At 41.7% G+C, this 26,521-nt stretch overlaps 2 protein-coding genes across 3 annotated transcripts; both read right to left on the reverse strand.

The window, feature by feature from the left end:
• Window positions 1-1,966: 1,966 nt before the first annotated feature.
• Window positions 1,967-18,902, reverse strand: LOC135561814 (zinc finger protein 629-like). Of its 2 annotated transcripts, none has more exons than XM_065003721.1 (4): window positions 18,398-18,902; window positions 12,317-12,453; window positions 11,714-11,902; window positions 1,967-3,661 (listed from the first exon to the last, which is right to left on the reverse strand). In XM_065003721.1, the coding sequence occupies exons 1-4, from the start codon at window positions 18,690-18,692 to the stop codon at window positions 2,711-2,713; spliced, it is 1,572 nt and encodes a 523-aa protein (XP_064859793.1). In that variant the 5' UTR covers window positions 18,693-18,902; the 3' UTR covers window positions 1,967-2,710. The 2 variants fall into 2 exon arrangements, with proteins under 2 accessions (XP_064859793.1, XP_064859792.1); XM_065003720.1 differs by having other exon boundaries at window positions 1,967-3,664.
• A 1,865-nt stretch (window positions 18,903-20,767) lies between these two features.
• LOC135561813 (gastrula zinc finger protein XlCGF53.1-like) lies at window positions 20,768-25,209 on the reverse strand. Its single transcript, XM_065003719.1, has 3 exons — window positions 24,667-25,209; window positions 22,734-22,870; window positions 20,768-22,364 (listed from the first exon to the last, which is right to left on the reverse strand). The coding sequence occupies exons 1-3, from the start codon at window positions 24,962-24,964 to the stop codon at window positions 21,138-21,140; spliced, it is 1,662 nt and encodes a 553-aa protein (XP_064859791.1). The 5' UTR covers window positions 24,965-25,209; the 3' UTR covers window positions 20,768-21,137.
• Window positions 25,210-26,521: the final 1,312 nt, after the last annotated feature.

Consider the following 26,521-nt stretch of genomic DNA (forward strand, 5'->3'; position numbering starts at 1 on the left):
GGCCGACCGGTCCTATATCTGTCCGGGTCCTATATCTGTCCGTCCCTATATCTGTCTGGCCGACCGGTCCTATATCTGTCCGGCCGACTGGTCCAATATCTGTCCGGCTGACTGGTCCAATATCTGTCTGGCCGACCGGTCCTATCTGTCTGGCCGACCGGTCCCTTCTGGTCAGAGGAGAAAGGAAGAGTCAGAGAGAGAGACAAAATAACATCAACAAGACCTTTCATGATGTGACGGGGAAGATAGACAAATTGTTGGTATGGCGCAACAACACTCGTGTGCACATTCCCCTTCGATGGAATTGTGAACCTTTCTGCAGATGAGTTCATATCATATCTAATTCAATACATTTCAATTTGTCTGTTCATAGAAAGTCAATTTTCTTTCTCTCAATCTTTCATTTACATAGGTCAGGGTTGAGCTGGGCTGGACCAAGAGTGTAAAAGGTTACCGCTTGTGATTACATCACTGGTGAAAAGTCAGTGATAAAAATATATTCAGTTGACTTTCATCCCACTGGGCAAAAACTGGTTGAATCAACTTTGTTTCCATGTCATTTCAACCCCCAAAAATCAATGTGATGACATTGAATCAATGTGGAAAACTGATTGGATTTTCAAAAAGTGTCACGACTTCCGCCGAAGTCGGCTCCTCTCCTTGCTCGGGCGGCGTTCGGTGGTCCACGTCACCTGCTTTCTAGCCATCGCCGCTCCATTTTTCATGTATCCATTTGTTTTGTCTTGTTCCCTGCACACCTGGTTTTCATTCCCCAATCAATCTACATGTATTTATTCCTCTGTTCTCCATCATGTCTTTGTGTCAGATTGTTTGTGTTACGTGTGTCTTGTTGACGCACCAGACTGGCTTGTTTTTCCCGTGTTATTTTTCACGAAGATGTTTATTGTTAAACATAATTCTTGTGACTGTTTTGCGCGTTTTGCACTTTTGCCTAAATAAAGTGTGCGCCTGTTTCACAAATCTCTGCTCTCCTGCACCTGACTTCGCTACCAGTACGCACACATCTGACAAAAAGTCATCAACGTAAGGGCATTTAGTCTTTTTTTCACCAAACTTTTAACCTAAATCCAATGACATGGTGACTTTTTTTTGTTGATTTCATGTTAATTAACTGGACCAAATGTTAATCAAAATTAATGTCAGTCAGGGCCCAGTGGGATGTTAGTCTGTCAGCCCTATCTACATTGACATCATCCTCTCTCCTTCCCAACTTTCTCCCCTCCTCTGGCTCTCTCGCTCTATTCCTGACACAGGCCTGATGAACTGCTCTCAGGAACAAAATGGACAGATAGGACCAGTCGGCCGGACGGCCAGATAGGACCAGTCGGCTGGCCAGATAGGACCAGTCGGCCGGCCAGATAGGACCAGTCGGCCGGACGGCCAGATAGTAACAGATGGGTCCGGTTTATGTCGTGCCAATTCACTCTCTGGATGACACACATACACAATCCATGTCTCAATTGTCGCAATGCTAAAAAACAACTTATTTAGCCTGCCTCCTCCCCAGGTGACATCAATAGGCGTATTTATGGTCAAGAAGCACCATGGAATTCTTTGAAAAATATTATTTATTGATGGAATTCTAGGAATGAATAAACATCAACAGCCATTGGTCAAATTGTTACAGAAAAACATAACTTTTTCAGTCTCAGTAGAATTTCAGTATCTGCTATAACTTTAGTGTTAGAAGAACACAACCATGATCAACCTTAACAGTCAATGTGAGTGATGCTGTTGGCCTTAAAGAAGCCAAGAAAACGTAACAGTCTTTGTAGATAATGTAAATATGAACCACGTTGTATTGTAGACGTATGAGACCAGGGCAAACATCCTGCAGACATACGACTATGTTAGAACCAATGACGTTTGAACTCATGATATTGCTATAACAGCTTAGTAGTGTTAGGTTCTAATTCTCAGAGTAAACAACTCAACAGACACTATGAAAGCTTAACCAAGTTTATTCTCCCAGAGGATCAATACAGCTGCATTCAGACAAAACATGTTTCCAGCAACAAGTTTATATACTCCAGTTTAGATGAACTCCTCCTTGTCTCCAACCCTGACATCTGTTATGGTTCGACAGGAAGACGAAGTGATGACAGCCCCCTTGATGTCTAATCCAAAGCTCTCTCCCCTTATCAATGCCTGCCACATGTGATCGCTTCCCTGCCCAACTCACGGCTGTCATGGTGCCTGGTACCAGACTGTGTCTCTTCTCCTCCCAGAGGACCCCTCCCATAGGATCCCTGATGGCTAACAATAATATATCCTGACATAATCTAAACGTTATACATTACCCTCTCTCCCTCTGTGACATATCCTGACATAATGTAAACGTTATACATTACCCTCGCTCCCTCTGTGACATATCCTGGCATAATGTAAACGTTATACATTACCCTCGCTCCCTCTGTGACATATCCTGGCATAATCTAAACGTTATACATTACCCTCTCCCCCTCTGTGACATATCCTGACATAATGTAAACGTTATACATTACCCTCGCTCCCTCTGTGACATATCCTGGCATAATGTAAACGTTATACATTACCCTCTCCCCCTCTGTGACATATCCTGACATAATGTAACTGTTATACATTACCCTCTCCCCCTCTGTGACATGAATAAGTATATTTCATATTCTCAGAACCCAACAATAGGAATCTCTTGCTTCTGTGTCAGTTTTCAATGATGAAGCTTCTGATGTCTATTCAGATTGCTGGATTGGGAGAACCTGCGCCCGCACTGTGCACAACTGAAGGGCTTCTCCCCAGTGTGGACGTTCTGGTGCACTTGGAGCTTGCTTGGGGACACAAAGCTCTTCTCACACAAGGTGCAGGCGAACACCCGCTTTCTGGTGTGGATGACGACGTGCTGCCGCAAGTCACTCTCGTGAACAAACTTCTTATGGCAGCTCGGGCAACCGTACGGTCGTTCTATGGAGCCAGGTCTAATGTGATTAGCAAGATTACTTGAGTGAGAGGAAGTTGTGGCGCTTGGTCTAAAATGGCCGACAGGAAGTGAGGTATGAGCTGGTTGTTGAGCTCCTCTTCCTGGTATTTCAGAGTGTCTATGGAGGCTTGCCAATGAGTGCAAACTAGCTTTATTGGCCTCACCTGTATTTCCTGCGTCAAGACGGGTGCTTGTATTTATCTCAGTGGGACGGAATCCGGGTGAAACCAACTGCATAGTGTTGTCTCTCATTGATTTGTGGTGTACAGGGTGAATCGATGGTGCGTTTCTGTTAAACACTCCCACTCCCTGCTTATTTCCAGACCCATTGACCTGTGGTGTAGTAGCTGTACCCACCTGACCCCACTCAAAATCTCTATCTACCTGCTGCCCACTGGATACAGAGTCAATCACTATCACATGTTCTGATGATGAATGGTATGACTTGGGGGGAAAGCCAAGGACGACGTCAGATCCACTGACCTCCATAGCGGTGTTGTAGTTGTTGTTGCCTCTGGGGCCACTGAGCTGGAAGGCGGGGTCCTCTGTGGTGGCTGCAGCCGGTTGGGTGGTTAGTTCTCTGCTGCCCTCCACTGTTCTAGCTGGGTGGCTGAACCTAGAGTCCTGGTCATCTGCTTCTCCCTCCACCTTGATGATCAGCAGGTCTGGTTCCCCTTCCTCTGTCTGCTGGGGTTAAGTGAGAGAGATGAGTGAAACAGGGCATATGCTTTCTACATGCCTAAACATCAGACTGTTACCATGGTTACCCCGTGGATATTCAGTCTGAAAGAAGTCTGCCTAAAAAAGACACAGCCAGAAGAGTCTCTGCTGACTGCTGATGGGGTTAAGTGGGAGAGATGAGTGAGTGAGACAGAGCATGCACCATCTACTGAATGGAGATATGGGCATGACATGGGATTTAGTGAACTTCAGAGTAGTTGTCTTGTTGTTATTGTGTTATAATCAGTGGTGTAGTGGAGGGTAAGCTCCACCTTTTGTATTTTGTGCAAAAGCCTTCATAAAGACATTGGGTAGAAGTAAAATAATAGACCAATACAAATATAATTTTACATATACAGTGCATTCCAAATGTATTCAGACCACTTGACCTTTTCCACATTTTGTTACGTTACAGCCTTATTCTAAAATGGATTAAATTGTTTTTTCCCCTCATCAATCTACACACAATATCCCATAGTGACAAAGCAAAAGCAGGTTTTCAGACATTTTTGCAAAAAAAAAAAGAACTGATATCACATTCACGTAAGAATTCAGACCCTTTACTCAGTACTTTGTTGAAGCACCTTTACCAGCAATCACAGCATTGAGTCTTCTTGGGTATGACGCTACAAGCTTGGCACACCTGTATTTGGGGAGTTTCTTCCATTCTTCTCTGCAGATCCTCTTAAGCGGGTTCAAGTCTGGGCTCTGACTGTGCCACTCAAGGACATTCAGAGACTTGTCCTGAAGACACTCCTGCGTTGTCTTGGCTGTGTGCTTAGGGTAGTTGTCCTGTTGGAAGGTGAACCTTCGCCCCTGTCTGTGGTCCTGAGCGCTCTGGGGCAGGTTTTCATCAAGGATCTATCTGTACTTTGCTCCGTTCATCTTTCCCTCAATCCTGACTAGTCTCCCCAGTGCCGCTGATAAAACATCCCCACAGCATGATGCTGCCACCACTATGCTTCATCGTAGGGATGGTGCCAGGTTTTCTCCAGACGTGACGCTTGGCATAAAGTCCATAGAGTTCAATCTTGGTTTCATCAGACCAGAGAATATTGGTTCTTGTGTTCTGAGAGTCCTTTAGGTGCCTTTTGGCAAACTCCAAGTAGGCTGTCATGTGCCTTTTACTGAGGAGAGGCTTCCGTCTGGTCACTCTATCATAAAGGCCTGATTGGTGAAGTGTTGCAGAGATGGTTGTCCTTCTGCAAGGTTCTCCCATCTCTAAAGAGGAACATCAGGTTGTTGGTAACCTCCCTGACCAAGGCCTTTCTCCCCCGATTGCTCAGTTTGGCCGGGTGGCCAGATTTAGGAAGAATCTTGATGGTTCCAAACTTCTTCCATTTAAGAATGATGGAGGCCACTGTGTTCTTGGGGACCTTCAATGCTTCAGAAATGTTTTGGTACCCTTCCCCAGATCTGTGCCTTGATACAATCCTATCTCGGAGCTCTACAGACAATTCCTTCGACTTCATGGCTTGGTTTTTGATCTAACATGCACTGTCAACTGTGGGACCTTATATAGACAGGTGTGTGTCTTAACAAATCAAGTCCGATCAATTTAATTTACCACAGGTGGACTCCAATCAAGTTGTAGAAACATCTCAAGGATGATCAATGGAAACAGAATGCACCAGAGCTCAATTTCGAGTCTCATAGCAAAGGGTCTGAATACTTACAGTTGAAGACGGAAGTTTACATACACTTAGGTTGGAGTCATTAAAACTAGTTTTTCAACCACTCCACAAATTTCTTGTTAGCAAACTATAGTTTTGGCAAGTCGGTTAGGACATCTGTGTTGTGCATGACACAAGTAATTTATCCAACAATTGTTTACAGACAGATTATTTCACTTATAATTCACTGTATCACAATTCCAGTGGGTCAGAAGTTTACATACACTAAGTTGATGGTGCCTTTAAACATCTTGGAAAATTCCAGAAAATGATGTCATGGCTTTAGAAGCTTCTGATAGGCTAATTGATATCATTTGAGTCAATTGGAGGTGTACCTGTAGATGTATTTCAAAGCCTCCCTTCAAACTCAGAGCCTCTTTGCTTGACATCATGGGAAAAATCTAAAAGAAATCAGCCAAGACCTCAGAAAAAAAATTGTAGACCTCCACAAGTCTGGTTCATCCTTGGGAGCAATTTCCAAATGCCTGAAGGTACCACATTCATCTCTACAAGCAAAAGTATGCAAGTATTAACACCATGGGACCACGCAGGCATCATACCGTTCAGGAAGGAGACACGTTCTGTCTCTTAGAGATGAACATACTTTGGTGCGAATAGTGTAAATCAATCCCAGAACAACAGCAAAGGACCTTGTGAAGATGCCGGAGGAAACTATATCTATATCCACAGTAAAACGAGTCCTATATCGACATAACCTGAAAGGCCGCTCACCAAGGAAGAAACCACAGCTCCAAAAGCGCCATAAAAAAAGCCAGACTACGGTTCGCAACTGCACATGGGGACAAAGATCCTAGTTTTTGGAGAAATGTCCTCTGGTCTGATGAAACAAAAATAGAACTGTTTGGCAATAATGACCATCATTATGTTTGGAGGAAAACAGGGGAGGCTTGCAAGCCGAAGAACACCATCCCAACCGTGAAGCACTGGGGTGGCAGCATCATGTTGTAGGGGTGCTTAGCTGCATTAGGGACTAGTGCACTTCAAAAAATAGATGGCATCATGAGGAAAGAAAATTAGGTGAAATATATTGAAGCAACATCTCAAGACATCAGTCATGAAGTTAAAGCTTGGTCGCAAATGGGCCTTCTAAATGGACAATGACCCCAAGCATACTTCCAAAGTTCTGGCAATATGGCTTAAGGACAACAAAGTCAAGTTATTGAAATGGCCATCACAAAGCCCTGACCTCAATCCCATAGAAAATTTGTGGGCAGAACTGAAAAAGCGTGTGCGAGCAAGGAGGACTACAAACCTGACTCAGTTACACCAGCTCTGTCAGGAGGAATGGGTCCAAATTCACCCAACTTATTGTGGGAAGCTTGTGGACGGCTACCCAAAACATTTGACCCAAGTTAAACAATTTAAAGGCAATGCTACCAAATACTAATTGAGTGTATGTAAACTTCTGACCAACTGGGAATGTTATGAAAGAAATCAAAGCTGAAAGAAATCATTCTCTCTACAATTATCCTGACATTTCACATTCCTAAAATAAAGTGGTGATCCTAACTGACCTAAAACAGGGAACTGAGTTTAAATGTATTTGGCTAAGGTGTATGTAAACTTCCAACTTCAACTGTACGTAAACAAGCAATTTAGTTTTTTTATTTGTATTACATTTGCAAAAATTCTAAAAACCTGTTTTCGCTTTGTCATTATGGGGTATTATTGTGTGTAGATTGATGAGGGGGAAAAACGATTTATTCAATTTTAGAATAAGGGAGTAACGTAACAAAATGGAAAAAGGAAAGGGGTCTGAATACCGTCTGAATGCACTGCATCTTAAAACTCTTAAGGATCTGGCCCTTTTTAAAATTTTCGTCTAAAATGACATACACAAATCTAACTGCCTGGAGCTCAGGACCTGAAGCAAGGACATGCATATACTTGATACCATTTGAAAGGAAACACTTTGAAGTTTGTGTAAATGTGAAATGAATATAGGAGAATATAACACATTAGATCTGGTAAAAAATAATACAAACAAAAAAACATGTGTTTTCTATTTATTATTTTGTTCCATCATCTTTGAAATGCAAGAGAAAGGCCATAATATCATATGTTTTCAGTTTTGGTGCAATTGAGATTTTGTTCCCTAGATGGAAGCAGTGTGTGTGCAAAGTTTCAGAATGATCCAGTGAAGCATTACAATACCGGACAATATTTTGTATCAAGTCTGCCCAAATGTGCCGAATTGGTCAATTGATACATTTTCAAGTACATAACTATAGAGAACATACAAAAATTATATGGTAATAAAAATGTTACGTTTACACACATCATTAGCATATACACTAACTTTCAAACATCTAGATGGCCAGGTAGGGTGGGTGTGGAGCCAGAGACAGCAAGGCTTCAAACTGTAGAACCCAGTCCCCACATTTGAATATAAAACTGTATTCTTATCAAACAAAACTATGCTACATTTTATCTCTGGGACCTTCATGATGACAAATCAGAGCAAGATTACTGAATGTAAGTACATTATTTACCTTCAGAGGTGAATGTATCAAAGCAGTTGCCGTGCTAAGTTTTTAAGTATTTTTTTCGCTGTGAAAGCTACTGTAAATTGGACAGTGCAGTTAGATTAACAAGAATTTAAGCTTTCTGCCCATATAAGACATGTCTATGTCCTGGAAAGTTCGCTGTTACTTACAACTGTCATGCTAATAACATTAGCACACGTTAGCTCAACCGTCCGGGTATAGGGACACCGATCCCAAAGAGATTAAAATACCATGTTTTCATGAATTTGATTATATACTCTTATATACTCCCCTTAAAAGACTTAGATGCACTATTGTAAAGTGGCTGTTCCACTGGATGTCATAAGGTGAAAGCACCAATTTGTAAGTCGCTCTGGATAAGAGCGTCTGCTAAATGACTTAAATGTAAATGTATCACATTCAAAAACAGCAAGGCACATGATGCAGGAAGTAGGCAGGACTTTCATAGCGTATTGCAATAACCTAACTGACATAAAGCTAATCCATAGCTTTTTTTTACATAGGAATCTCTTGCTTCTGTGTCTAGGGTTGGCACAATTACCGTATAACCCTGTAACCGATGGCTATGGATGAAGACTGTCATGAAAATGTAATAAACCATAAAAACTAAATATTTTTTTATTTTTTTTATTTTGTGGATCGAACAGCTGACAGAAAACGGGACGGCCGGGCATTTGTGAGGTTGAGTCAATTTCTGCCATAGAATTAGGAATTAGAACACAAGAATGGACATGAAAGGTCTTACAACAGTATAAAAGATCAGCCATTTTGTTCAGTGAGTTGGTCAACCATGGGCAGCCAGTGTGCTGCGATAAGATATTGTGTAAAATAATGAATTTGAAGATTAACTGCACAGTATATTTATTAGCTAGCCAGCGAGTTTAAGTGGAATGATTTCCAATAATTGTTCAAATGAACTGCCAATATGCCAACATTCCATACAAACAGTGCAGTCTATCCACAGCCATACACTGGCTGAAAACAGCTGATTTAAAAAAATATATATATATTTATTTTTTTCACCTTTATTTAACCAGGTAGGCTAGTTGAGAACAAGTTCTCATTTGCAACTGCGACCTGGCCAAGATGAAGCATATCAGTGTGAACAGACAACACAGAGTTACACATGGAGTAAACAATTAACAAGTCAATAACACAGTAGAAAAAAAGGGGGAGTCTATATACAATGTGTGCAAAAGGCATGAGGAGGTAGGCGAATAATTACAATTTTGCAGATTAACACTGGAGTGATAAATGATCAGATGGTCATGTACAGGTAGAGATATTGGTGTGCAAAAGAGCAGAAAAGTAAATAAATAAAAACAGTATGGGGATGAGGTAGGTGAAAATGGGTGGGCTATTTACCAATAGACTATGTACAGCTGCAGCGATCGGTTAACTGCTCAGATAGCTGATGTTTGAAGTTGGTGAGGGAGATAAAAGTCTCCAACTTCAGCGATTTTTGCAATTTGTTCCAGTCACAGGCAGCAGAGTACTGGAACGAAAGGCGGCCAAATGAGGTGTTGGCTTTAGGGATGATCAGTGAGATACACCTGCTGGAGCGTGTGCTACGGATGGGTGTTGCCATCGTGACCAGTGAACTGAGATAAGGCGGAGCTTTACCTAGCATGGACTTGTAGATGACCTGGAGCCAGTGGGTCTGGCGACGAATATGTAGCGAGGGCCAGCCGACTAGAGCATACAAGTCGCAGTGGTGGGTGGTATAAGGTGCTTTAGTGACAAAACGGATGGCACTGTGATAGACTGCATCCAGTTTGCTGAGAAGAGTGTTGGAAGCCATTTTGTAGATGACATCGCCGAAGTCGAGGATCGGTAGGATAGTCAGTTTTACTAGGGTAAGCTTGGCGGCGTGAGTGAAGGAGGCTTTGTTGCGGAATAGAAAGCCGACTCTTGATTTGATTTTCGATTGGAGATGTTTGATATGAGTCTGGAAGGAGAGTTTGCAGTCTAGCCAGACACCTAGGTACTTATAGATGTCCACATATTCAAGGTCGGAACCATCCAGGGTGGTGATGCTAGTCGGGCATGCGGGTGCAGGCAGCGATCGGTTGAAAAGCATGCATTTGGTTTTACTAGCGTTTAAGAGCAGTTGGAGGCCACGGAAGGAGTGTTGTATGGCATTGAAGCTCGTTTGGAGGTTAGATAGCACAGTGTCCAATGACGGGCCGAAAGTATATAGAATGGTGTCGTCTTATACAAGTTGTAAATGCAATAAGTACTGATATTGTATCATATTACAACATTCACAGCTTTCAAAGAAAACAAACAGTGAGACATTTATGGTCTGTTTATATATATTTTAGAGACTATTTATACAGAAAATGTGTATAAAACCTGTATAAACTGTATTTATAATTTCATGACAATATATTAGGTTAACAATCATTATATTTCTGATATATCACGTCTTACTTTTATAATTGATAAAAGCAGGAAATGCATCACCTCTGCCTCTACTGCCATCCGTTCCAATTAGACCGGATTGGATTTCTCCCTGACCACAATGGCTGCCATTCTCACTCCATTCTAGAACTGAGTGTTTATGACATAGCCCCTCTAGTAATTTAATAGGATCTCCATGGTTTCGGCTGTAACATGGACTCTCTGAAGTGTTGAAACTTTGTTGCTACTTGCTAAAACAAGTCAGGAGTGGAGGAGAGGACAAAATGTGCATCTTTTGCTATTCAAACGGTTGTAACGGTGACCAGAGTCATTTGGCTGACCAATTACTATCATCCAAAGTTCCTTGACCGTCACCGCCCTATTTGTGTCAGTCTCAATGATGAAGCTTCTGATGTCTTTTCAGATTGCTGGAGTGGGAGAACCTGCGCCCACAATGTGCACAACTGAAGGGCTTCTCCCCAGTGTGGACGTTCTGGTGCACTTGGAGCTTGCTGGGGGACACAAAGCTCTACTCACACAACATGCAGGCGAACGCTCGCTTCCTGGTGTGGATGGTCATGTGATGCCGTAAGTCACTCTCGTGGAGAAACTTTTTATTGCAGCTCGGGCAACCGTACGGTCGTTCTACAGTGCCAGGTCTAAAGTGTGAGGCGAAATTACTGGAGTGAGAGAAAGTTGTGGCGCTTGGTCTAAAATAGCCGTCAGGAAGTGAGGCAGGAACTGGTTGTTGAACTCTTCTTCCTGGTATTTCAGAGTGTCTATGGAGGCTTGCCAACAAGCACCAACTAGCTTTGTTGGCCTCACCTGCATTTCCTGTGCCAGGCCTGCGTGTATTTTCCTCTGAGGGTCGGAAGCCGGGTGAAACCAATTGCGTTGTGTTGTCTCTCATCGATTTGGGGTGAATCATTGGTGCGTTTCTGTTAAACTCTCCCACTCCCTGGTTATTTCCAGTCCCATTGATCTGTGGTTTAGTAGCTGTACCCACCTGACCCCACTCAAAATCTCTATCTACCTGCTGCCCACTGGATACAGAGTCAATCACTATCACATGTTCTGATGAAGAATGGAATGACTTGGGGGAAAACCCGTGGTTTTCTAACCCTACACTTCTCATTTCTATGTCTGAGCTAGTCTGTGTTTCTGGGCCCACTGGGCCACTCCCTAGGTCCATTACTTTAGTGTGAGCAGCAGAGGCAGCCATCATCAGTCACTACTACCTCTCTCCACACCTGGTTTAAAGAATCTCTTAGGAGATTGAGGCCCTCGTTCATGTCACTCTTTGTGTCCAGACTCTGTCTCTCTGCTCTGGGTTCAAATACTGTGTGTTGCTGTGGTCCCTGGTTCACATTCCCTGTTTCTGACTGGAGGAGAATGGCCTCAGATCCACTGACCTCCATAGCTGTGTTGATGTTGTTGCCTCTGGGCTGGAAGGCAGGGTCTGTAGTCGGTTGGGTGGTTAGCTCTCTGCTGCCCTCCACTGTTCTAGCTGGGTGGCTGATCCTAGAGTCCTGGTCAACTGCTTCCCCCTCATCCTTGATGATCAGCAGGTCTGGTTCCCCTTCCTCTGTCTCTGCTGACTGCTGATGGGGTTAAGTGGGAGAGATGAGTGAGTGAGACAGAGCATACACTATCTACTGAATGGAGATATGGGCATGACATGGGAATTAGTGAAATTCATAGTAGTTGCCTTGTTGTTATTGTGTTATAATCAGTGGTGTAGTGGAGGGTGAACTCCACCTTCTGTATGTTACACATGCCTTTACAACCCTTTGGCACAAAAATGCATTGAAAGTATAGGGACTGTTACTTTACTCACTGATCATCGTTTACCAACCATATTTTTAACCACTACATCACTAGTTATAATGTGCTGACATACACGTCTATTCAGACATAACCTCATCCCCAGATGGAAGGAAGTGTCTGGTGTCCGAGACTAAAACAGATATAAGTCTGTGACAGTCTAAAATCGTCTGTTAAAATTGGAACTTTACCTCATCACTTGTAGCATCCATATGCTTTGATGGAGAGACATCGTCTTGGTCCACGTCTATGGGCTGTCTGTCTCTTTGAATGCTGCTGTTCCCAAAACTCCTGTTGGAAAGTCTGTTTCTGCTTTGCCAAGTAGGTCCTGGAAATAAAGAGGTTAATTTGACCCCATCCATCAATGGTGTTTTACGAAGTACAAAGCAAACATACAGTAATACCTTCATGACGTGCACTACTGTTCAAAGGTTTGGGGTCACTTAGAAATGTCTTGTTTTTGAAAGAAAAGCACATTTTTTGTCTATTAAGATAACATCAAATTGATCAGAAATACAGTGTAGATATTCTTAATGTCGTAAATGAATATTGTAGCTGGAAATGGCAGATTGTTTATGGAATATCTACATAGGAATAGAGGTCCATTATCAGCAACCATCACTCCTGTGTTCCAATGGCATGTTGTGTTAGCTAATCCAAGTTTATGATTTTAAAAGGCTAAATTATCATTAGAAAACCCTTTTGCAATTACAGCTGAAGTCGGAAGTTTACATACACTTAGGTTGGAGTCATTAAAACTCATTTTCAACCACTCCACAAATTTCTTGTTTGCAAACTATAGTTTTGGCAAGTTGCTTAGGACATCTACTTTGTGCATGACACAAGTAATTTTTCCAACAATTGTTAACAGATTATTTCACTTATAATTCACTGTATCACAATTCCAGTGGGTCAGAAGTTTACATACACTAAGTTGACTGTGCCTTTAAACAGCTTGGAAAATTTCTGAAAATGATGTCATGGCTTTAGAAGCTTAGGCTAATTGACATCATTTGAGTCAATTGGAGGTGTACCTGTAGATGTATTTCAAGGCCTACCTTCAAACTCAGAGCCTCTTTGCTTGACATCATGGGAAAATCGAAAGAAATCAGCCAAGACCTCAGAAAAACAATTGTAGACCTCCACAAGTCTGGTTCATCCTTGGGAGCAAATACCAAATGCCTGAAGGTAGAACGTTCATCTGTAGAAACAATAGTACGCAAGTATAAACACCATGGGACCACGCAGGCGTCATACCGCTCAGGAAGGAGACACGTTCTGTCTCCTAGAGATGAACATACTTTGGTGCGAAAAGTGCAAATCCATCCCAGAACAACAGCAAAGGACCTTGTGAAGATGCTGGAAGAAACAGGTACAAAAGTATCTATATCCACAGTAAAACAAGTCCTATATTGACATAACCTGAAAGGCCGCTCAGCAAGGAAGAAGCCATTGCTCCAAAACCTCCATAAAAAAGCCAGACTCCAGTTTGTAACTGCACATGGGGACAAAGATCATACTTTTTGGAGAAATGTCCTCTGGTCTGATGAAACAAAAATAGAACTGTTTGGCCATAATGACCATCGCTTTGTTTGGAGGAAAAAGGGGGAGGCTTGCAAGCCGAAGAACACCATCCCAACCGTGAAGCACGGGGGTGGCATCATGTTGTGGGGGTCTTTGCTGCAGGATGGACTGGTGCACTTCACAAAATAGATGGCATCACGAGGAAAGAAAATTATGTGGATATATTGAAGCAACATCTCAAGACATCAGTCAGGAAGTTAAAGCTTGGTCGCAGATGGGTCTTCCAAATAGACAATGACCCCAAGCATACTTCCAAAGTTGTGGCAAAATGGCTTAAGGACAACAAAGTCAAGGTATTGGAGTGGCCATCACAAAGCCCTGACCTCCATCCTGTAGAACATTTGTGGGCAGCACTGAAAAAGCGTGTGCAAGCAAGAAGGCCTACAAGCCTGACTCAGTTACACCAGCTCTGTCAGGAGGAACGGGCCAAAATTCACCCAACTTATTGTGGGAAGCTTGTGGAAGGCTACCCGAAACGTTTGACTCAAGTTAAACAATTTAAAGGCAACGCTGCCAAATACTAATTGAGTGTATGTAAACTTCTGGCCCACTGGGAATGTGATGAAAGAAATAAAAGATGAAATAAATCATTGTCTCTACTATTATTCTGACATTTCACATTCTTAAAATAAAGTGGTGATCATAACTGACCTAAGATGCCAAATTTTTACTAGGATTAAATGTCAGGAATTGTGAAAAACTTAGTTTAAATGTATTTGGCTGAGGTGTATGTAAACTTCCGACTTCAACTGTATGTTAGCACAGCTGAAAACTGTTGTCCCGATTAAAGCAACAATAAAACTGTCATTCTTTAGACTAGTTGAGTATCTGGAGCATCAGCATTTGTGGGTTCGATTACAGGCTCAAAATGGCCAGAAACAAAGACATTTCTTCTGAAACATTACCTGACTATTTACATATTAAATAGGGATTACCATTCGGGTATATATTTGAAACCCAACCTATGCTTAATCCACTAAAATATGTCACATTCAATGTAAAAGGTCTTAACAGCCCGATTAAGAGGAAGAGAGTCTATACATAACTTAAGAAATGAAAGGCTGACATTGTGTTTTTACAAGAAACACATCTTACAGACAGTGAAACTAAAGAGGGAATGGGTATGACAAGGTTTTGAGTCCTCTTAACTCCAAAGGAAGAGGAACTGCAATTCTGATAAGTAGACACATCCCCTTCTGCGTCAACAACTAAATGCTTACCTTCTAATACATCTCCTGGGGAGGATGGCTTCCCTCCAGAGTTCTATAAAGAATGTAAGGAGCTGTTGGTCCCCTACCTTATGGAGGAACTTAAAAAAGCCAGAGAAGACAACTGCTTTCCAGAGTCTCTCTCTCAAACAGTGATTACAGTAATTCACAAGAAAGGGAAAAACCCGCTAAAGTGCACCAATCTCTCCTTAACACAGATTGTAAACTGGTCACCAAGATGCTATCTAGGAGACTGGAGTCATGTCTTCCCCTGTTGGTCAACCCAGATCAGACTGGCTTCAAAATTAATAGATTGTCCTCCAATAATGTCAGAAGGTTTTTTGATATAATTCACCTTGCTAACAAAAACAAAATACTTAAGTGTCGCAGTCTCCCTCGACGCCGAAAAGGCCTTTGATAGGGTTGAATGGCCATATCTCTTTCGCTTCTTGGAAAAAAGTTTAGGTACCGTGTTTGTAAATAGATATTGTAACTACGTAGCTAATAACTGTTGTAATGGGGAACATTATTGTAGCAACACACCTTTGGAGGGAAGGCAATCCCGCGCTGTGTTAGCTAAGTTTTCATGTCATCGGGTGTAGTTCGTAAAGGTTGAAGTATGTTAGGATGGTAACGTTATAATAATTAAGGATGAAGTGTGTATGTTAGGATGGTAACGCTATAATAATTAAGGATGAAGTGTGTATGTTAGGATGGTAACGCTATAATAATTAAGGATGAAGTGTGTATGTTAGGATGGTAACGTTATAATAATTAAGGATGAAGTGTGTATGTTAGGATGGTAACGCTATAATAATTAAGGATGAAGTGTGTATGTTAGGATGGTAACGCTATAATAATTAAGGATGAAGTGTGTATGTTAGGATGGTAACATTATAATAATTAAGGATGAAGTGTGTATGTTAGGATGGTAACATTATAATAATTAAGGATGAAGTGTGTATGTTAGGATGGTAACGCTATAATAATTAAGGATGAAGTGTGTATGTTAGGATGGTAACGCTATAATAATTAAGGATGAAGTGTGTATGTTAGGATGGTAACGTTATAATAATTAAGGATGAAGTGTGTATGTTAGGATGGTAACGTTATAATAATTAAGGAACGCTATAATAATTAAGGATGAAGTGTGTATGTTAGGATGGTAACGTGTGTATGTTAGGATGGTAACATTATAATAATTAAGGATGAAGTGTGTATGTTAGGATGGTAACGCTATAATAATTAACGATGACGTGTGTATGTTAGGATGGTAACATTATAATAATTAAGGATGAAGTGTGTATGTTAGGATGATAACGCTATAATAATTAAGGATGAAGTGTGTATGTTAGGATGGTAACACTATAATAATTAAGGATGAAGTGTGTATGTTAGGATGGTAACGCTATAATAATTAAGGATGAAGTGTGTATGTTAGGATGGTAACGTTATAATAATTAAGGATGAAGTGTGTATGTTAGGATGGTAACGCTATAATAATTAAGGATGAAGTGTGTATGTTAGGATGGTAACACTATAATAATTAAGGATGAAGTGTGTATGTTAGGATGGTAACGCTATAATAATTAAGGATGAAGCTATAATAATTAAGGATGAAGTGTGTATGTTAGGATGGTAACGCTATAATAATTAAGGATGAAGTGTGTATGTTAGGATGGTAACGTTATAATAATTAAGGATGAAGCGTGTATGTTAGGATGGTAACATTATAATAATTAAGGCTGAAGTGTGTATGTTAGGATGGTAACACTATAATAATTAAGGATGAAGTGTGAATTCATGCCAGGAATAATAAGTGTGAAGTTTGATTTCCTCCCTTCTGTAATAAGCAGCCAATGAGGTATTTTTCCTTTATTCATCTGATACTGTTATAGCTCCGGCTAAACTGTTTATGTATGTAAGCACTTATACCAGGCTAATAAGTCACTCGTAAGATAAGAAGGTTGTAAGAGTGTGCTTAACTGTATTTTCATTTACTTTATAGTTCTCACGGAAGGTGATAATTCTGACTAAAACTACAGAATAAAGCCGCCAGTTAAAATCAAGGAACGGTTGTTCTCGTGGTTACTGGAGGGAGCTACACCCACCTTTTCCCTCTCGTCATTGAATCATTGGCTGAGGCTATTAGAATGTGCCCTGACATACATGGCTTTGAGGTGGGCCCCCATACCCATAAGTTATCACTCTTTGCGGACAACCTTATCTTATTTCTAACAAAGCCAGAACATTCCCTCTCTCACTTACAGAAGCCTTATAGTTCTTTCTCTGGATATAAGGTCCATTTTGATAAAAGTGAAATCTTACCTTTGTCTGTCTTTGACCATCAAAGACTTACATCAAGCATCAGTTACCTTTTAGATGGTTGCCTATGGGCTTGACATATTTGGGCATTTTATTTATTTATTTTGTTTTACCTTTATTTAACTAGGCAAGTCAGTTCAGAACAAATTCTTATTTTCAATGACGGCCTAGGAACAGTGGGTTAACTGCCTGTTTAGGGGCAGAACGACAGATTTTTACCTTGTCAGCTCGGGGGTTTGAACTTGCAGGTTACTAGTCCAACGCTCTAACCACTAGGCTACCCTGCCACCCTGTAAAATGGTAGATGGTAATCTGAACAACCTCTATAAACTCAATCTGGCCAGCTTGTTGCATAAGGTGGAGGGTGACCTGTGTAAATGGATGGACTTGCCTCTCACTCTACTGGGTAGAATCAATGTAATTCAAATAAATGTCCTGCCCAGATTTCTATATTTGTTTCAATCTCTCCCTATCCCTGTGCCCGCAGCATTCTTTTTCTCTCTCGACAAGCTGACCAGATGGTTTATCTGGCACGGCAAAACCTCAAGGGTTGGCCTGGATAAACTGACCCTTGATTACAGCCAAGGGGGCTTAAACCTCCCCAATTTCAGAATGTACAATTGGACTGCAGTCTAGATTTCTAGCTCAGAGGTTTGACAATTGGACTTGCAGTCTAGATTTCTAGCTCAGAGGTTTGACAATTGTCCCTCTCCCTCATGGTTGAACAGTTTGATAAATGATTTAATTTTTGTTTTGAATCATCTTTTAATTGGAAAATGCAATAATAATATATATATATTTTTAAATCAGCAGTTTCCAGCTACAATAGTAATTTACAACATTGACAATGTCTACACTGTATTTCAAAAACAAGGACATTTCTAAGTGACCCCGAACTTTTGAACGGTAGTGCATGTAATGTGTATATAGAGCTAGAGGGATCCTAGCTGTATTGACAGTACAAAGTAAGCACGATACGTCATATGTGGAATGTCAATAATACAGCTGGGCCCTAACTGTATTGACATTACATAAATCATGGAAGTATTATACTTGCTTTAAACTTTGTAAAACACAATTGATGGATGGGGTCAAACTGAAGATGAACGTAATGTAAACTATGTGCACACTGTCAAATTCATCATCATCACCAACCTGTTGTAATCTCTCGATGGTTGTGTCTGTTTAGGAGGCGTATTCCATGGAAGCGATTGTGGACGGACCCCTCTGAAAACTTTGTTCTCTCCGCTCGAAATCTGGTGATCTGAAGTTCCATCAATTTCATTTTCCTCCGGAGAAATTCGTTCTCCTTGTGGCTTTGGGACATTTTCAGGTGTACAACCGCATAGCCATCGTCAACAACTTTGCAGATTTCGGCAACAGCCGCGTTGGCTAGCACCTCCATGATTGAGGCTATCTGCGCCTGGAACTCGACCACGGAACCCGACATTGTCCCCCGACGCTTTTTGCCCCTTTTCAATGTAACAGTATTTGCGTTTTATATGTTATGATTATCTACAGTTATCTACCAATCTATTAAAACAGATAATCATAACAGAAACTTAACGTCAATTTGCAGCTAGCTTTGTTTGTAGCTAGCTGGTGAGATGTTTTATTTTATTTCCTCGCGTCACAGTAATGTAATCATACGTGGACTGTAGAATTTAAAGTTGAACACCGCCACCTACTGTACAGGAGTGCGGCACAACAATGTTGTACCTACGTAATGAACAACATGTTCTCTGGTGAAAACAATATTTCATTATTTTTTTAAATAAATCATTTCACTATTTGGGTTATTTCTAATAGAAATAAACAACAAACGATTTACAACAGTATGACAGCCTAGATATGACTTTAATCCACATCTTTACAGCCTATCAATCTGATTGTCAATCTACTATATCTTGTCGAAAGGCAAATGGAAATAAATTGTTAATTGCTGTTCTTTGGTACATCCCCGGAAACGATACAATTTCATAAGGATGTTCAAAATCTTAACTTGTTATAACTTATACATTATCAGTCCACTCTGAACCAAACATCAAGCCAGTTGAACTGAAAACACAACCACTACACACAGAGGGAAGCATTCAATGGGGAAACCAATTAAACTGTTAAAAACACATGGATTCAAGTTTTCATATGAAACCCCCAGTAGTGTGGAGCCCTTACAACTAGTGCCAGGAGTTTCCCCTGCTCTGGTCATGTGGTGAGGTAAAACTCCTGGCCCTGACCATCATTACACCTGGTGGAGTAGTATGAAGTTGCACTGGAGCTGCCTCTTGCCCGAGCAAGGCGTTAGCTGTTGTGGATGCTTTTCCATGCATTTCGATTAAGTAGTAGAGCCACTGTTGATATTCGGGAACGGGGCTTGCTTCCCTCTTTGGGGAACCTGGTGGAAAGTAACACTCGGGTGGACAGTCTGTTGAAATCGGGCGATTTGGACCTGGATCCTACAGTTCTCCCTTGCTCTGCATTTTGAGTGTCAGGGGGACACTTCTCTGTCTGTCCAGACTCTATTCCCCCTCCCCATCTTCCACAGCAGATTTGGCCTAAAAAAGAGGTGGGAGGAACGTGTCAGCTCGGGGGTTTGAACTTGCAACCTTCCGGTTCCTAGTCCAACGCTCTAACCACTAGGCTAACCTAGTAAAAACATAAGTTCTAAAAACATAAGTGATTCTAAAAATGTTTTACTGTGGTTCCCTGAAAGTTTTACTGGGATGTTTTATTAACGTTCTGAGAATGGAAATCCTAGTTTTCTTTAAAGGTAATTAAATAACGTTCTGAGAATGGAAATCCTAGTTTTCTTTAAAGGTAATTAAATAACGTTCTGAGAATGGAAATCCTAGTTTTCTTTAAAGGTAATTAAATAACGTTCTGAGAATGGAAATCCTAGTTTTCTTTAAAGGTAATTAAATAACGTTCTGAGAATGTTTCAATAATACTTTCATAACACTGCTGGCTTAGTTTGGGTTAACTGTTTTGAACTCCAAGCACAGATGGGACACATGCAAACACATTTCTTTCTTTATTATGGCACGGCATCAGTGAGATTCTAAACTATGATTTTCTGTTCTCTATCCATGAAATGAGTTCACTGTGCCACCATGATGGAGCTAACACGCCATGTTCCTTTTTTAAAACTTATACAAAGCCGTTCATTTAAGCCTATTCAAACAGACCCCTTTCAAAGGAAACAAGCACTCATTAAGATCTGTTGTGGCCAATAAGTGGGAACGGCCAACACATCTGAACACACTTAACCAGATAGAGGATAGAGTTATGCTGATGCTAAGAAAGGAATGCATGTTTTTACATAACATTCTTAGAAATGTTACTAATGTTTTCTGGTGGTTTTTATGGAACGTTTTCGTTTTAGGAAACCTGTTGGAAACGTTACGCTGAAATTCACATCTAAGAAACATATGGTTCTCAGAACGTTATGTGCTAGCTGTGGTCAATCTATATAGTGTCAATCTACATTCAGGGTCAAACTATACTGAGTCAAGAAGCACCACGGAATTCTTTGAAAAATATGATTTATTGATGGAATTATAGGAATTGACAAACAAACAGCAACAGCCATTGGTCAAATTGGTACAAATGGACAGTAGAATTTCAGTAGCTGCTATAACTTTAGTCTGAGGCAGTTATATTGAACCATTATCAACCTTAACAGTCAATGTGAGTGATGCTGTTGGCGTTAAAGAAGCCAAGAAAACGTAACAGTCTTTGTAGATAATGTAAATATGAACCACGTTGTATTGTAGACGTATGAGACCAGGGCAAACATCCTGCAGACATACGACTATGTTAGAACCAATGACGTTGGAACTCATGATATTGCTATAACAGCTTTTTTCAATAGGAATCTCTTGTTCCATGTCAGTTCTCAATGATGAAGCTTCTGATGTCTTTTCAGATTGCTGGAGTGGGAGAACCTGCGTCCGCAATGTGTACAACTGAAGGGCTTCTCCCCAGTGTGGACGTTTAGGTGCATTTGGAGCTTGGCGCGGGACACAAATCTCTTCTCACACAAGGTGCAGGCGAACGGCCGCTTTCTGGTGTGGATGACAGCATGCTGCCGCAAGTCACTCTCGTGGACAAACTTCTTATTGCAGCTCGGGCACCCATACGGTCGTTCTACGGTACCAGGTCTAACGTCTGTGGCGAGATTACTCGAGTGGGAGGAAGTTGTGGCACTTGGTCTAAAATGGCAATCAGGAAGTGAGGTATGAGCTGGTTGTTGAGCTCTTCTTCCTGGTATTTCAGAGTGTCTCTGGAGGCTTGCCAATGAGCACCAACTAGCTTTGTTGGCCTCACCTGTGCCAACATGCATGCCTGTATTTATCTCAGAGGCCCGGAAGCCGGGTGAAACAAATTGCGTGGTGTTGTCTCTCATCGAATCGTGGTGATTCATTGGTGCGTTTCTGTTAAACACTCCCACTCCCTGCTTATTTTCAGTCCCATTGTCCTGTGGTGCAGTAGCTGTACCCACCTGACACCACTCAAAATCTCTATCTACCTGCTGCCCACTGGATACAGAGTCAATCACTATCACATGTTCTGATGAAGAATGGAATGACTTGGGGGAAAACCTATGGTTTTCTAACCCTACACTTCTCATTTCTGTGGCCGATCTATTCTGTGTTTCTGGGCCCACTGAGCCACTCCCTAGGTCCATTACTTTAGTGTCAGCAGCAGGGGCGCCATCATCCGTCCCTACTACCTCTCTCCACACCTGGTTTAAAGAATCTCTTAGGAGAGTGAGGTCCCCGTCCATATCACACTTTGTGTCCAGACTCAGTCTCTCTGCTTTGGGTTCAAATCCCATGTGTTGCTGGGGTCCCTGGTTCACAGTCCCTGTTTCTGACTGGAGGAGGATGGCATCAGATCCACTGACCTCCATAGCTGTGTTGTTGTAGTTGTTGTTGCCTCTGGTGCCACTGGACTGGAAGGCGGAGTCCTCTGTGGTGGCTGCAGCCGGTTGGGTGGTTAGTTCTCTGCTGCCCTCCACTGTTCTAGCTGGGTGGCTGATCCTAGAGTCCTGGTCATCTGCTTCTCCCTCCACCTTGATGATCAGCAGGTCTGGTTGCCCTTCCTCTGTCTCTGCTGACTGCTGATGGGGTTAAGTGGGAGAGATGAGTGAGTGAGACAGAGCATACACTATCTACTGAATGGAGATATGGGCATGACATGGGATTTAGTGAAATTCATAGTAGTTGCCTTGTTGTTATTGTGTTATAATCAGTGGTGTAGTGGAGGGTAAACTCCACCTTCTGTATTTTACACATGCGTTTACAAACTTTTAGTGTAAAAATGCATTGAAAGTATAGGGAGTGTTACTTTACTCAATTTAAACATCACTAGTTATAATGTGCTGGTATATACACGTCTATACAGGCATAACCTCATCCCCAGGCGGAAGTGTCTGGTGTCCGAGACTAAAACAGACATAACTCTGTGACAGCATGAAATTGGAACTTACCTCATCACTTGTAGCATCCATATGCTTTGATGGAGAGACATCGTCTTGGTCCACGTCTATGGGCTGTCTGTCTCTTTGAATGCTGCTGTTCCCAAAACTCCTGTTGGAAAGTCTGTTTCTGCTTTGCCAAGTAGGTCCTGGAAATAAAGAGGAGGTTCATTTGACCCCATCCATCAATGGTGTTTTCCAAAGAACAAAACAAGCATAATACGTTCATGACGTGTGTAATGTGTATATAGAGCTAGAGGGATCCTAGCTGTGTTGACAGTACAAAGTAACCATGATACGTTCATGAAGTGTGTAATGTGTATATAGAGCTAGAGGGATCCTAGCTGTGGTGACAGTACAAAGTAAGCATGATACGTTCATGAAGTGTGTAATGTGTATATAGAGCTAGAGGGATCCTAGCTGTGGTGACAGTACAAAGTAAGCATGATACGTTCATGAAGTGTGTAATGTGTATATAGAGCTAGAGGGATCCTAGCTGTGGTGACAGTACAAAGTAACCATGATACGTTCATGAAGTGTGTAATGTGTATATAGAGCTAGAGGGATCCTAGCTGTGGTGACAGTACAAAGTAAGCATGATACGTTCATGAAGTGTGTAATGTGTATATAGAGCTAGAGGCTAGAGGGATCCTAGCTGTGGTGACAGTACAAAGTAAGCATGATACGTTCATGAAGTGTGTAATGTGTATATAGAGCTAGAGGGATCCTAGCTGTGGTGACAGTACAAAGTAACCATGATACGTTCATGAAGTGTGTAATGTGTATATAGAGCTAGAGGGATCCTAGCTGTGGTGACAGTACAAAGTAACCATGATACGTTCATGAAGTGTGTAATGTGTATATAGAGCTAGAGGGATCCTAGCTGTGGTGACAGTACAATATACACTCAGTGGCTAGTTTATTATGTACACCGCTCCGTTCACGAAAATGGTTTGCTCCTACAGACAGCTAGTCAGGTGGCTGTGACTTGCTGTATAAAGCAGGCAGACAGGCATCGAGGCATTAAGTTACTGTTCGACTGAATGTTAGAATGGGCAAAACGAGTGACCTAAGCAACTTTGAGCGTGGTATGATTGTTGGTGCAAGGTGTGTCGGTTCCAGTATCTCAGAAGCGGCTGGTCCTGGGCTTTTCGCGCACGACAGTTGTCTAAAGTTTACCGACAATGGTGCGGGAAACAAAAAACATCCAGCTAGCGGCAGTCCTCTGCGTGAAAACAGCTCGTTGATGAGAGGTCGAAGGAGAATGGAAAGAATCGTGCAAGCTAGCAGGTGGGCCACAAACAGGCAAATAATGGCACAGAACGGCATCTCAGAACGCATAACTCAGCAGTCCTTGTCACAGATAGGTTATTGCAGCAGACGACCACACCAGGTTCCACTCCTATCAACTAAAAACAAGCAGAAGCGGCTCCAGTGGGCACGCGATCACCAACACTGGACAATTGAGGAGTGGAAAAGCATTGCCTAATCCAACGAATCCAGGTTCCTGTTGCGTCATTCTGAGGCAAAGGCAGGATTTGGCGTAAGCAAATGGCCCATCCTGCCTGATGTCAACAGTACAGGCTTGTGGCGGTAGTGTAATGGTGTGGGGAATGATTCCTGGCATATGTTAGGTCCCTTGATACTAATTGAGGTACGTATCCATGCACCAGAGAATTCTGGCTGTTCTGGAGGCAAAGGGGGGTCTGACCCGGTACTAGATGGATGTACCTAATAAACTGGCCACTAACTGTATACATCCTGGATGTATGCATAACGCATATAGGGCTAATGTCAATAATACATCCCTAACTGTATTGACATGCATACATCACAGCCGTATTATGCTTGATTTCTACTTTATGAAACACCATTGATGGATGGGGTCAAACTGAAAAGGATCATAATGTATGTGCACACTGTATAATTTAGTATCACCACCAACCTGTCGTTGCAGTTTCTCGATGGTTGTGTCTGTTTAGGAGGCGTATTCCATGAAAGCGGTTGTGGACGGACCCCTCTGAAGACTTTGTTCTCTCTGCTCGAAACCTGGCGACCTGAAGTTCCATCAATTTCATTTTCCTCCGGAGAAATTCGTTCTCCTTGTGGCTTTGAGTCATCTCCAGATGTACAACCGCATAACCATCGTCAACAACTTTGCAGATTTCGGCTACAGCCGCGTTGGCTAGCACCTCCATGATCGAGGCTATCTGCGCCTGGAAATCGGCAACGGAGCCCGACATTGTGCCCCGACGCTTTTGGCCCCTTTTCAATGAAACAGTGTTTTTGTTTTTCTATATTATGATAATTCACAATTATCTATCTAGCTAGTCAAATTGATACAAGCATATCATAAACTAAACATCGCTAGCTTGCTTTGTTTGTAAGTAGCTGTTGAGATTGTTTTTTCGTCATCTTCACAGTAATGTAATCATAAACTGGACCGTGCAATTCAATTGAAAGTACAACACCGCCACCTACTGTAGAGGAGTGCTCCACAATAACAACAATGGTTTAGATGTGTAGAACTGCATTCACATAGGATTTACGGTATTTTTACCACTCAAGAACAGCAATTGTTCAGGTATGTAATACGGATTTCACATAGGATTTACGGTGTGTGCCACCCCCCACAATAACAACAATGGTTTAGATGTGTAGTACCTGCTTTCACATAGAAAAAAAAAAGAAGGTACTTTTTATATGGCCCCCTTACAAACATGCCTATTTTTACCACATTCTTACCTGAAACATATTTTCAAAAGAATAGAATAACATATTTTGGGTTTAATTAGGCTACGTTATGTCCAAATGAATTAAATTAATAGTTCATTATTTTGTTCATTGAACATACAAGACCCACCTACCCGATCATAGTCAACACATATATATTTTATAATAATAATATATTGGAATACAGGGGGGGGGGGGGATTACATTTATATTTTTCCCACACAACTTGTCACGGAAATGTGTGGAACCGGTCATATAAAAAAAGTGGTATTTTGAAACAGCCCAAGTCCATGCTTTTTTGTTCCACGTTTCATCTCTACCCTCACTCCACTTTGTTAGAGAGCAGGTGCGTAGGCTCTTACATTGATAGTATCTTCATCATGATACCAATAGAAAATACTAACAATCTATATTTTGAAAAGAATGTGGTTCTCGTGTTGATATTTTACAACCTCCGCGGGCTTTAAGAGTTGCCTATACGCGATCGAACAAAAAAATTGTGCTACACTTGATTTAAGCTACACTATTGCAAACTAAACGACTTGAGTTAAGAGCAAAATAATCCACCTGTTAAACTACTGGCAAAATGCTGGCAAAATACTATGAGATAACTAGACAAGATGATCAGAGCACTCACCTCAACTATAGATAACATGTCCCTAGACTAATTGCAGCCTAACCAATATCCAAACGGAGATTCAGTGAAAACTCAAGTCTGACGTTGATTGATTTATCAAGACGAGTCCCCAAGCTTGTCTCAAATCACAACAGTGTTGACAATTATCATCTAGTTGACCACAGAAAGGCAGGCTATTGTTTAACATGTATTACATTGATTGGAAAGACTTTGGGAGTTTCAGTAAACAACCATTTGATTCATGCCTTTAGCTTGATACCAGCAGCATCCCATTGCTGGTTTGCCTCTGAAGCTAAAGCAGGGATTGTTCATGGATGGGAGACCAGGTGCTGCTGGCAGTGGTGATGTAAAGCCAGTAGAGAGCACCCCCCTCTGGTCTAAGGAGATCCCCAGGGCAGTAGAGGGGACATTGCCCTACGAATGGTGCTGT

Source organism: Oncorhynchus nerka, linkage group LG18 (genome assembly GCF_034236695.1).
Source record: "Oncorhynchus nerka isolate Pitt River linkage group LG18, Oner_Uvic_2.0, whole genome shotgun sequence".
In the NCBI taxonomy this organism is placed as follows: Eukaryota; Metazoa; Chordata; class Actinopteri; order Salmoniformes; family Salmonidae; genus Oncorhynchus; species Oncorhynchus nerka.

Bases quoted from the DNA above. Each gene is read 5' to 3' on its own strand.
- LOC135561814 (XM_065003720.1), bottom strand. From the start codon at position 18,692: ATGTCGGGTTCCGTGGTCGAGTTCCAGGCGCAGATAGCCTCAATCATG. The intron at 11,903-12,316 runs GTAAAGTTCCAA...TAACCCCATCAG, and splicing joins TGGATGCTACAAGTGATGAG to CAGTCAGCAGAGACAGAGGA. The intron at 3,665-11,713 runs GTCAGTGGATCT...ACTTAACCCCAG, and splicing joins ACATCAACACAGCTATGGAG to CAGACAGAGGAAGGGGAACC.
- LOC135561813 (XM_065003719.1), bottom strand. From the start codon at position 24,964: ATGTCGGGCTCCGTTGCCGATTTCCAGGCGCAGATAGCCTCGATCATG. The intron at 22,871-24,666 runs GTTGGTGGTGAT...CTTTATTTCCAG, and splicing joins TCGAGAAACTGCAACGACAG to GACCTACTTGGCAAAGCAGA. The intron at 22,365-22,733 runs GTAAGTTCCAAT...TAACCCCATCAG, and splicing joins TGGATGCTACAAGTGATGAG to CAGTCAGCAGAGACAGAGGA.